General features: G+C 49.9%; 3 protein-coding genes across 8 annotated transcripts; 1 reads left to right on the top strand and 2 right to left on the bottom strand.

The window, feature by feature from the left end:
- Positions 1-452: 452 nt before the first annotated feature.
- Positions 453-2,440, top strand: FOIG_12613 (uncharacterized protein). The gene is made up of 3 exons (XM_031213537.1): positions 453-742; positions 797-1,032; positions 1,087-2,440. The coding sequence occupies exons 1-3, from the start codon at positions 719-721 to the stop codon at positions 1,946-1,948; spliced, it is 1,122 nt and encodes a 373-aa protein (XP_031056868.1). The 5' UTR covers positions 453-718; the 3' UTR covers positions 1,949-2,440.
- Positions 2,014-7,555, bottom strand: FOIG_12612 (CMGC/SRPK protein kinase). 6 transcript variants are annotated; one of them, XM_031213533.1, is made up of 5 exons: positions 5,202-7,555; positions 3,992-4,776; positions 3,862-3,931; positions 3,548-3,806; positions 2,014-3,479 (listed from the first exon to the last, which is right to left on the bottom strand). In XM_031213533.1, the coding sequence occupies exons 1-5, from the start codon at positions 5,222-5,224 to the stop codon at positions 3,039-3,041; spliced, it is 1,578 nt and encodes a 525-aa protein (XP_031056864.1). In that variant the 5' UTR covers positions 5,225-7,555; the 3' UTR covers positions 2,014-3,038. The 6 variants fall into 6 exon arrangements, with proteins under 6 accessions (XP_031056864.1, XP_031056865.1, XP_031056863.1 ...); XM_031213534.1 differs by having other exon boundaries at positions 3,862-3,928; XM_031213532.1 differs by having other exon boundaries at positions 3,862-3,928; positions 6,660-7,555.
- A 1,116-nt stretch (positions 7,556-8,671) lies between these two features.
- FOIG_12611 (transcription factor IWS1) lies at positions 8,672-10,646 on the bottom strand. Its single transcript, XM_031213530.1, has 3 exons — positions 9,934-10,646; positions 9,401-9,879; positions 8,672-9,349 (listed from the first exon to the last, which is right to left on the bottom strand). Exons 1-3 carry the CDS (start codon positions 10,465-10,467, stop codon positions 9,076-9,078), a joined length of 1,287 nt encoding a protein of 428 aa, XP_031056861.1. The 5' UTR covers positions 10,468-10,646; the 3' UTR covers positions 8,672-9,075.
- Positions 10,647-10,714: the final 68 nt, after the last annotated feature.

Raw genomic sequence — 10,714 nt, 5'->3', positions numbered from 1 at the left:
TGTCAGCAATAGCTTGATCCTTTGGCTTTGATGTCCTTGACAATTAGGGAGTTTTGAACTACCTATACAGGGAGAACATAAGATATTAAAAAGATTGGTAGTTAAATTTATTCCAGGTGGCTGACCCATTGTTGCAGGTCGAGAGCTGCACTCGCCTGTAACATCGCCTGTGACCTGTAACTTGTAATATGTTGGAGCTTAAGATACAGTAGTGATAAGTCACTCTACTGAACACTCGAGTCCAGGTTGGCTTCAACAATTGAATTTTTCAGTCACATACTTATGTTTCGTTTTTCAAGCAAAGCCTCCAATTCATTAGCTATAGCTGTCATCAAGTTCTCACTGTTTGTTAAGCTCAACTGATCTTCAAGCTTCCAAATTTGGCATCAGTGGAGCCACTGCAGGCCCCTACAGGCTACAGCTCCCTCCCTGCCCTGTCCTGCTTGGACTCAAATCTGTTCTAGGCTGCTGCCCACATGCTCAAGCTCAGCTGAATGAGGTCACTCCTGGCGAGAAGCTACCGTCACAACTTCACCATTCCTTTACATCACATCTTTTGTCTATCCTTCACTTCTCCAACCTTTTCTTCGTACCGCGACTTTTTTCTATTTCGCCCAAATCTTGGGCATACTCTCCCTTTCTATTCTCGTTTCATTCTGTTATCTTTCCTTTGTGTACTTCTATCCTCAAATCTCCCCCCACTGTTACTTTGATCAAAATGGTGGCCTTTTGGCCCTGGGGGGTAAGTCGCCATCACTAGATGACTTCATTGCCAGAGCTAACATGACCTTCGTAGGGCGAATCCTCCTCAACTGCCTCCTTCGAGAAGACCCTCTCTACCCTGTCAACTAAAATCACTGACACTCAAGCGTCCCTCGACAAGGTCCGCGCAAGCTCTCGCCGCGCTCGCGTCATCTGGACACTCTACCTCAGTTTCGCCTATCTCGTCTATGCGATCGTTCTCTTACTTGTCGTCGGATATAACAATCTCGGCGCTTTCGAATGGGGCGGTCTTACCGGTGGCCCAGTGCTGTAAGTCCTCCCTTAATCCTGAGCATGCGACTCAGGCTGACGATATCATGACAGCATCTACGTTACACGCACGACCCTGGCCGCATATTACAACTTTCGCATCGAGAGCCTAAGCGCTCGTCTCAAGGACCATCAGTCAGAGCGCGCGAAGACGATCCAGAAACTCAAGGATGCCACTAAATATGACTCTACCATGGAATTGATCGAGAAGTACGGCGGGGCTGATGGAAAGAGCAAGGGCAAGAAGAAGGATGGCGAACAAAATGCCGACGATACGCCCAACAAGCAGCGACCTAATGGTCCTCCGCAGGGAGCTCCCGGACGAACGCGCATGCCCCCTCCTCCGACAGCCAACATCCAGCGCCCGCATAGCCCAATGCCAGCTCCAAACCCCATGGAACCAAGTGCTGAATTTGCTCCCAACGCTGAATTCACTGAACCTCCTCCTCCGCCTCCTATCGTCCCTGGTACTCCTCAGCCTCCTCCGATGCCAACCGGATACGCCTCATACCAGACCGGACCCCCTGAATCTCACTGGTACGACCGTATCTTTGACGTTCTTCTCGGCGAGGATGAGACTGCGCCCAAGAATCGAATTGTTCTCATCTGCAAATCATGCCGACTTGTCAATGGCCAAGCTCCCCCTGGAACCAAGACGCTTTCCGAGGTCGGGCAATGGAGGTGCATGTCCTGCGGTGCTCTCAACGGAGAGATCGACGAGGGAAAGCGCATCATGAACGAGGTTCTCGATGCCGCCAAAGATGCTCCCACAGATGGCGAGAGCGCTCATGAAGACTTCGCTAGTGACAAGGGTGAGCCTCCCATGATCGAGGTGGGCAAGTCAGGGATCAAGGAGGAAGACGATGACGGTCCAGCCGCAAGCGTTAAGAAACGCCGAGGCAAGGGCAAGAAATGATCTGTATCTACTATGTAATTCTATACGAGCACCACGGTGTTGACAAATACGGGAATGAGGTTTGGGTTTGGGTTTGTTTAATAATGCAAATACTTTGGAACTTGCTCACCCTGGACTAGTCTGTCAAGGAGAGCATTGGGTCATGAATCTTTGGTCGCTACGTATAGTTCTCGTTGAGGAAACCATAAGATATTTTAGTTTCCCGATACGCTCTCCTGTCCCCTGCGGATGTTACTGGCCAGAGACCGGCGTGTGCATGACGTTCATCTGCAAGAGTTCCTCAATTAGGAGTTGTTGAGAGCAGTCATCCTCCGAACAACATTGGTAATGATAAGGGACTCTGTATCGCCATGAACTACAGGACCTTTGAATCTTTGGACAACCGTAGAGAACGTTGGCTGTGTGAGGGCCGACACCATGAAGGCCATACCCTCAATTGCCCATATCTTTCATCCCATCCCATCTCATCGCCCACTTGAGTTGTGTCCTTAACATCCGTGAGACGATAACAACATAACCTATACTGCCATCACATGCTGCGAACAGCATACCATCTTCGCTACAGACGTCATAAACGTAACCTCTGCCATCCAACTCAAGCTCTCAACTCTCACCTCTCAACAAACCATCACGCCACAATCTCATATCATCGCTGTAAAACAAGTCAAGTCTATCATTTTCAGCTATACAGTCTTCTGACCAAAGTAGTTCCAACAAACGCTTCTGTTAAGTCTTCCATGTAATACTGTAAAGCCTAGCCATGCATAGCACCCAAGATTCATCATGATCTAGACCAAAGAGCGCTAAGACATCGGACAAGTCGTTGAATCTTTTACCCCTTGCATGTGCTTTCCCCCTCGCCTACATACATCATCGTAGTCGGCTCGCTTGATAAGATGCCGCTGTTCCAGGTCGTCAAGATGTACAAGTGTAATGTAGCACCGCAAGCCGTTCGTGTGGATCATCAAAAACAATAAAAAAAAAGACCAGTCAATCCCACATGCGTCAGTCATGTGGGTTGCCGTGGGCTGTCGACTTGTGTTTCGCTTGTTTCTCTGTATTCGACATGCCCGAAGCGTCTATAATCAATTTATCTCTTCCTCACTTCCGTCGCCCAGCCGTCGATGCCTTCACCGCGGCCACCGACTTCCAGGCCCTCAATCTTCAACCCCTTCATGCCAGGTGTATCCTCCAACCAGACGTGACCTGCCATACCGCCAGCATTGGCTCGTTTCTCAGGTACTAACTCCAACATTGGGGTCAAGAAGTCTGCGATACGCTTTGCTTCGTCTTCCTTGAAGTGATACTTCTCGCGTAGCACATCTGGTAGAGCCCAATGCCGCAGTCGGTGGATGTTTCGCAATTCTCCCTTTCGGTTGAAGATCTCCTGACTCCACTTGCCACTGAGACATAGAGATTTGGGGAATGGCCCAAGAAGCTCGATGATTTGAGCAATGTGATCATCGTCCTTTCCGTACTTGGTACCTGACTGGGGGTCAAACAAGTAATCACCTGTGATTAACTCAAAAACCTGGTGGGCAGTCAGTAATGTTCTACAGAAGCCAGTGCCAGCTTCACCACGAAGATCGTTGTACATACCATAGCTGCCATACTCCATACATCAGTGCTGGCACCCCATTTGGAACCCAAAATGACCTCGGGTGATCTATATTGTCTTGTCTGGATGTCGTTGGTAAAGTGATGATTGACCCAGCAGGCATTGCCCAGGTCTGCAATCTTGACGCTGATAACGTCGAAAGCGTGCGCATCTTCTGCCTTGCGCTTTTCGCCTGTTGAAGCAGAGGGAGAGTTTGACTTGTCTAGAGAGATGCCTGAGACTTCTCGACTGAGAAGGTCGCTTGAGTTTTGTTAGTGTCTGATGGAACCTTGTCGTTGAGTGGCGAATAACTTACGCAGACTTTTCTCGCTGCTTTTGGGCATCGTCGGATGGTTTGGGAGATGCCTCCTTTGATGACTTGCCTGCTGACAAGATCGCGTTAGTCATTTTTGAGCCATATACGAGATGATCCATAGCTTGCTTACCCTCGTTCAGGACACCAGCAAGACTAGAGTGGGTGTTCGGTGAGGGGAAAAGGTTCGACTGGTTGAAGCTGGTATTGAGAGGAGATGGCAGTGGTTGACTGCCAGTAATAAGAGTCCTTCGGCGCCGCCGTCCATTGCGGTTGTTCTCCTTTTCGGCAGATTCAGGTTTGACGACGCGCTTAACGATCTGTTCAACATCCCCAATCTCGATAAGGACGTTTTCTGGTTTGAGGTCGGTGTGGATGATACCGCATTCGCGATGGAGGTAGTCCAGGCCTAGTAGAACCTGCTTTGTAATTTGTTTGACGAGAGGCATGGGAATGCCACGGTGATTCCAGCGCTTTATGAGCCCAAGCAAATTCTCTCCCAGCACCTCGAAAACCATACAGACGTGGGTGCCGTGGGGTCCCTTGTGCTCGAACGAGTCCAAAAGACTCACGACATGCTTGCGACCAGGGTGGTCGGGCTTGGCTTGGACAATCTTGTTGAGCAGCTTGATCTCATCGATGGCGGTCTCGGTGTAGTGGGCGGCGGAGCGGACGACCTTGAGGGCGACATGCTTGCCGTTGGTATTGTCGCGGGACAGCCAGACGGTTGAGAAATGACCCCATCCTAGCTTGCGAACCACGGTGTATTTTCCATCCTTGAACTTCTCTCCGACTTGTACTGGGTGGTAGCCACCTTTGCAGTAATCTTCAGAATCCTCCTCATCTGCAGTATTTTCGGCGGCATCGTCGACGGACGAGGAAGAGGGGGAGTGGGCCATGGCGGAAAGCTGGTGGGATCTATAAGGGGGGAAAGAGGTCAGCGGTGGCTTAAAATATATGTAGAGATGCGGCAAAAATCAGCGCAACAAGGCGACGTGTAGATGATGAACAAGAATTGAGGCGGAGCCAATGCAATCAGATCAAACAACCACGGTCGCAAGATTTGGTGGGAGAGCGACGGCGGCGAAAGAGCTGAGGCCTTGCGCGTGGTGGGGGACCTTTGCCGGATTGGGTTTGGGTGTAGTGAAATGGCGGGGAAACATCAAAACATCATCCAGACGATAACGTAGCAACGAGTCAAGTCTTTCACTGGCGCTTCCAGTTGAAGATTTCGGTACCAAAAAGACTCGGGCACTGAATTGACTGACAGCGGTGAAACACACGCCTAAGCTAGGGCGCCAAACCGCTACCGACAAAGCATAAACGGGACGGGGAAGTGTAACCTTGATTTGAGAAAGCTGGTCATGGTGCCTTCACATGACGCAGCTTGCGCTGGTAATAAGTCGGGCGTTGAGTCTGCTTCTTTGTCCTTCTCTGCTCCTGAACTTCGGGGGCACCAGCTCAAGTCAATCACGTAGTGAAAATAGTGACAATCGTGGGAGCAGCGCGCGACAGATAAGCCGGTGAGCGGCGTGGCGGTTTATGAGCGGGGGATAAGGAAAGGTGATGGAGAGAACAAGGATCTGGCGAAAATGACGAAGATGACAAAGACTTCTGGTGCACGATGGTAACGGTTGAGGTTGACTGCAAGCTGGGGCGCATAAAGGCCCGAGTGAAAGCCAAAAACAGGAGAAAGGAGAAAATAATATAAAAACAGGCGAGGCCAAGTCGAGGGAGAAATTAATGGAGATTAGAGGTCGACTGGCCTCGGGGGCGTGCTCCTTGTCTTTGGTTTTGATTTGCTTCGCTTTTCTTGACTCTGGGCTCAGCGTTCTTGCGGATCTGCAGTCGCTTGGCTTTCTGTTTCTAGGGCCCTGCTAGAGACCATGGGATGGCTGGCACGCGGCGCAACACGGAGCGTCCCGCCCGGCGAATAAAGGGTCTTTGAGAGCTCAAGGCTCGAATATCCAGCTCGCCAAGCGAGGTCCAAAGAAAGGGAGCGACAATAGAGAATGCAAAGTGATGGCAAAGGGAGGACAACTCAGTCAGGTGGTATCGCATCAGACAGCATGAGCACAACCATCACCATCACGTTCTCATCCTCCTCCACATGCATCAGCCAACAGAAGCTTCAGGCACAATCAGAGGTGCCATGGGCAAGTGACTGACTGCACCACCTCCAGGGCAGACCAAAATCAGGTACAGAGGACCCAGTGATCGATCGAGTAATCCAAGGTTGATGAATGCCCAAGACTTATGGGGTCGTATCCTCCTATCAACGCCCAAGCACGCGGGCCCCAAGCTCCAGAACAGCCACTGTGAGCAGTGTCCACACTTGTTTCAATCTGCCCTCAATGGTTCTGTAGGTGATGCAATGCCGCGCCATATTTGTTGAGTGTCCATTTTGGCGATATGAATGGAATGATGCTTGATCTTTCCTGAAACCATTATCTGTTTCCTTCATAAACAGGCACATGGAAGTTGTGGATCTGGTCTCATAACCGCAGCAATCTGAAATGTAGCTAGAGCAGTTGGGTTGTATCAGGGTCGTTGGCGACATCGGACCAGCGGCGCCTTGGAGATTTTGGGATGGTGCCAGGCGATCCATAAAACCAGCGGTCTCGAGGTGAATGTCATAGCAATGTGCAACCAAGAAGTTCCCCAAAATCAAGGTTGTGTAGGGCGATGCGGTTGCAACAAAACAAAACACGGAGAAAGAATGCGAAGCTGTATGTATAGATAACCAAAACAAAATGCGACCAGAACTCAAAAGACCAGAAAAGAAGCGTTTTTATACATACCCAGCTGGTTGGTTTGTACCCTCCATAGTAATTATCGGCTTCAAGTCCTTCTTGCGCTTCTTGGCCGCAAGACTGCTATTGTTGCTGTTGCTACCGTTGGTGTTGGCATTTGATGCCTTTTGGGCGTCGGGGGATTGTGTGCCGTTCATTGTGGTGTATTCGTCAAATCTGCCTGTGCGCGACAGTGCAGGATCTGTATTCTAGGGACAAGTCGAGATGTATCTGGCGTCTGTGTCGCCAGGTCGTAAATGATCAGAGTCGTGAAATCGTCAATGGGTTTATCGTAATGTCGGATGCGACAGCTTCTGGGTTCTTTTGGGCGTCGGTAAGAAATGATGTCGAGATGAAGTGGGGGAAGAGGGGCGCTTGTAAGTGCTCGCTCGATGGACGTGGGGTTATTTTCTGTTCTTTTTCTTTCGCGGAGATGCTTTCTCAAGTATTATCAAAATCGCTCAGACAGTTGAAGGTGCCGGACAGAGTCAGGAGAAGAATAGATCGGGGAGATGAGCACGGTAGGATAATTGTGGTCGTGGGGCGGCAGTGGCGTCAAGGTAGATCTTTTGCAAGTCGAACCAAAAGATGTTGCGCAGTAATAACCTAGTGGCGGCGCAATCTGAGGTGACTGGGATCAGTCAAGCACAGTGAGTGATTGTGCTTGGTGAATTGGTCCCAGTGTAAGCTAAAGCTAACACGCTGTAATATGGATACTTGAACGTAATCTGGTTGTCCGAGTAATGGCTTTGCGACGGCTCGTGTAGATGTTTTGATAGATACAAACTTGCTTGGAGAAGAAACGAGGAAGAAGGAAGAAGAATATAATCAGTCGGAGACGAGGAGGGGCAGCTAGAAGAAGCCAGCCCAGGGTCCGGGTTGATGAGGAAGGTTGGTGAGGTTCTTGCAGCCAACAGATTCTGCAATCATTTGTAAGGCCAGGTCAGGTCAGGTATCTACAAGTGCAAGTGCAGGCTAGTATCCTCAAATTTTGCGATCTAATTTCTAGCGTAAAGAAAAGACACCGAAAGCGCATCCCCTTGTGTTACCACAAGCATATAGTGATAGGTTATATTCAGTTTGGATTTGAGAGATTCATCTGAAAACACCAGATCCAGATGAACGAAAGACAAGACATGACTGAGACCTCAACCACGACGATACTCAAAGGCGGGCACTCTACGAGATGCATCGATACATGTGGATATCGTTCACCACGACCCTGAAGTAGCCTAACGTCTCACTGACAGGATTATGACGACGCACGAGAGGAAGCTTCTCGTTAGCATTGGATCCCACAAGAGAAACTTGATCTCTGGTCTTGTAACCCCCTGTGCCTGAAATCGAAAGCTTGGGTTGAGACACACAGCTAGTGGCATTTGGAGAAGGTATCGGTTATCAAAAAGATACGCGCTAAATCGACACTCTCACTCGCAGATTTCGAGAGTCTGACGCCATTCCTCCAAAGTACCCCACGTCCGTGAGGTACTTGAACAACATGAGCAGGGCTCTCCATGTTGTTCTTCTGCAAGGATGCGGCGAGTTAACTATTAATTCAGAAGATATCAATACTCCGTTCAGCTTCATGTTGATATTACTATATTACCGCTACAATGGCCCTTGTGTTGCTGGCTTCTTCGCTATACCTACCCCAAATCGTATTCGCATTCATAAGGCATTGAATTTCAACTCCAGCCTCTCCGACCACCAAAATCTTTGGGCTTCAATACCCGAATCTGACGTCACCGCTCCAGGGACTTACCAAGGAAGACTTCCCGAAAGCCCAGCCGTGAAACGCCATATTTCAAATACACCCAGTGAGAAAATAGACTTGTTCAACTTGAGTACTTTAGGACCGTACTCCGTTACACGGGGATCTGGGATGTTATGCTTTGAGTAAGGCCTGGCTGTGTTCCACTTACATGAGCTAAACTCTAAGGTTGAAGCCATGTGGGCAACGCTTCTGCAAGTGATGACAGAGTCACAGAAGAGGTGCTCTCACAAGCATGAACCGAGGTTGCCACGAAGAATGCAAGATTTCAAGATTGGGTGAATCATCCCACCATGTCAACTACATTCACCTTTCTAGCATTTGTTTAGCGACTGAACATCCCCAACACCACGTGGAAGCCAACCGTCCATGTCATCTGGTGTCTCAAGAGCACGGGACGACCATGTTTCACATCACAAGTATCAGAGTCACAAACAAGGATGATATGGAAAAAGTAGTTCGCGTTAGCCCATCATGAGAGCTCCGATTTTGATGTGTTTAATAGCCTATTATGTGAACGCCGAGAACGCCAAACCTAGAACCCGCGTGCGTCAACCATCTTCTGTCTCAACTAATAGCTTACAACCGTCATGCTCGCCTGAATATGGTACGTTCCAAGAAGCTCCGCAGAAAATCCAACCGTGAATTTTGGCCTTAGTTAGCCCGCTTCTTGCTCTTCTGAGCCATCTTGCGGAAAGCCTCCATACCACCAGCACCAAGGGGACGATGGCTGGAGTTTTGCGAGCCCATGAAGGTGCTCTGGGGAGCAACAGTGTAGCTCGAAGGCAAGTTGACCATACGCGCCGAGTTGTTACCTCGCGATGGGGCCAGTAGACGTTCGCGCTCAGCATCCTTGGCGTTGACGGCAGGACGCTGGGAAAGACTGAATTGAGAGCTGGTCTTCTGGCGTTGTGCCATCTTGGCAGATCTGGCATCAAAGTTAGCACGTGTAAGAAACAAGCCGCAAGAGAATACATACTCATAATCGTAGTCACGGGTCTCGATCTGGCGCTTCTTGTAATCGTCGGTTCGTTTCAGGATAGGTCGACTCCATTCTCCCAGGAGTCGTGTAGCAATTCTCTTGATACTGGGTTCGGGCTTCTTGCTACGAGTATAGAACACCACCACTCTTCCGATGCCGCTGCTGAGGAGTGCCTCTTTCTCGATGTTCATCTTGGCGAGAGCGTTGAAAATGTCACGTTGAATGTTGTACGCTGGAAGAGAGCCGTCGTTCAGAGGCTCCAAGAAGAACTTAACGTGCTGCAAAAAGTTCGTATCGGGATCCAGAACGGCGTGTTGGACGTTGTTTCGGTTCAAGATAGCGGTGACCTCGGGGAGAAGCTTCAGCTTGTGCAAAGCTGGTTGGCCGGCCTCGCGAGCTTGGTTATCAGCCTGACAAGCCTGCTCCATCTGTACCTTGAGATCCGCTAGAAGGTCATCAATCTCGTCCTCAAGATCCTGGGCAAAAAGAAATTAGTGGAAGAACTTGAGCATATGCAATTTGAAACCTACAATCTCATCCTTCTTCCTGCGCTTGAGACCGCTTGGCTTCTTGATTGCCGCATCTATCATTCGGTCGAGCTCTCGCTGCTTTCGCTCCGCCGGTGTCAAGTTCTCCTCCTTCTCTGGCTCTGGACTAGCAGGCTTAGAACGTTGACGTCGCTCTACATCACCAGCAGCGCGTCTTGAACGTCGTGACTTTTTGCCCCCATCCTCTGCATCATCCATATCAACATCTTCATCTCGATCTCGGCGCTTCTTATCTCGGCGGCCTTCGCGTGGCTTCTTCGGGGCCTCTCCATCTGCGCGCTTTCGCTTTGTAGCTTTCAATGTGCGAGCAACATCTTCGTCAATGTCAACGGGGCGGTCCTCGATGTTGGCCGTTTCGGGGTCGTAATCCTCGAACTGATCCTCGTCTACCTCGGACAGCGCATCCGAGTCGCGATCAGAATCAGCGGCGGCGACAGCATCTTCATATTCTTGCTCTTGGCCGTCGTTGACAGGCTCATTGGCGTGCTCGCCAATTGGGGAATCCCTTTCCGACATGGCGTCGCGTCGTCGATCGTGCGAGATCGCTCTGGGAGTTCTTTATCGCTTGTTGAAACTTGGTATTCACAGCGCTTCAGAGGCTTCGAGAGCTTGGTGCTTGAAATTTTGTTGGTTAAGACTCGTCGAAAGCTGTGAATATGGAAAGATTTGACAATTCGCAAACCTTCAACTTTCTTTGTCTGGCTAGAGCCGCCACAGGTGCGAGGCGCGACCCCTGTTCGCTGACATAATCGTGAAGCTCCAC

This window comes from Fusarium odoratissimum, assembly GCF_000260195.1.
Source record: "Fusarium odoratissimum NRRL 54006 unplaced genomic scaffold supercont1.27, whole genome shotgun sequence".
NCBI classification, from domain to species: domain Eukaryota; kingdom Fungi; phylum Ascomycota; class Sordariomycetes; order Hypocreales; family Nectriaceae; genus Fusarium; species Fusarium odoratissimum.
Note: the sequence above shows the minus strand (reverse complement) of the source record. Positions and strands in the feature narration are given on the sequence as shown.

Excerpts from the sequence above, each read along its gene's own strand:
- FOIG_12613 (XM_031213537.1), top strand. The coding sequence starts at position 719 with ATGGTGGCCTTTTGGCCCTGGGGG. Across the intron at positions 743-796 it reads TGGCCTTTTGGCCCTGGGGG|GGCGAATCCTCCTCAACTGC; the intron begins GTAAGTCGCCAT and ends TGACCTTCGTAG. Across the intron at positions 1,033-1,086 it reads CTTACCGGTGGCCCAGTGCT|CATCTACGTTACACGCACGA; the intron begins GTAAGTCCTCCC and ends ATATCATGACAG.
- FOIG_12612 (XM_031213531.1), bottom strand. The coding sequence starts at position 6,808 with ATGAACGGCACACAATCCCCCGACGCCCAAAAGGCATCAAATGCCAAC. Across the intron at positions 3,932-3,991 it reads TGCTGGTGTCCTGAACGAGG|CAGGCAAGTCATCAAAGGAG; the intron begins GTAAGCAAGCTA and ends CGATCTTGTCAG. Across the intron at positions 3,807-3,861 it reads AAGCAGCGAGAAAAGTCTGC|CGACCTTCTCAGTCGAGAAG; the intron begins GTAAGTTATTCG and ends ACAAAACTCAAG.
- FOIG_12611 (XM_031213530.1), bottom strand. The coding sequence starts at position 10,467 with ATGTCGGAAAGGGATTCCCCAATTGGCGAGCACGCCAATGAGCCTGTC. Across the intron at positions 9,880-9,933 it reads GCAGGAAGAAGGATGAGATT|GATCTTGAGGACGAGATTGA; the intron begins GTAGGTTTCAAA and ends CTTTTTGCCCAG. Across the intron at positions 9,350-9,400 it reads ACCCGTGACTACGATTATGA|ATCTGCCAAGATGGCACAAC; the intron begins GTATGTATTCTC and ends CTTTGATGCCAG.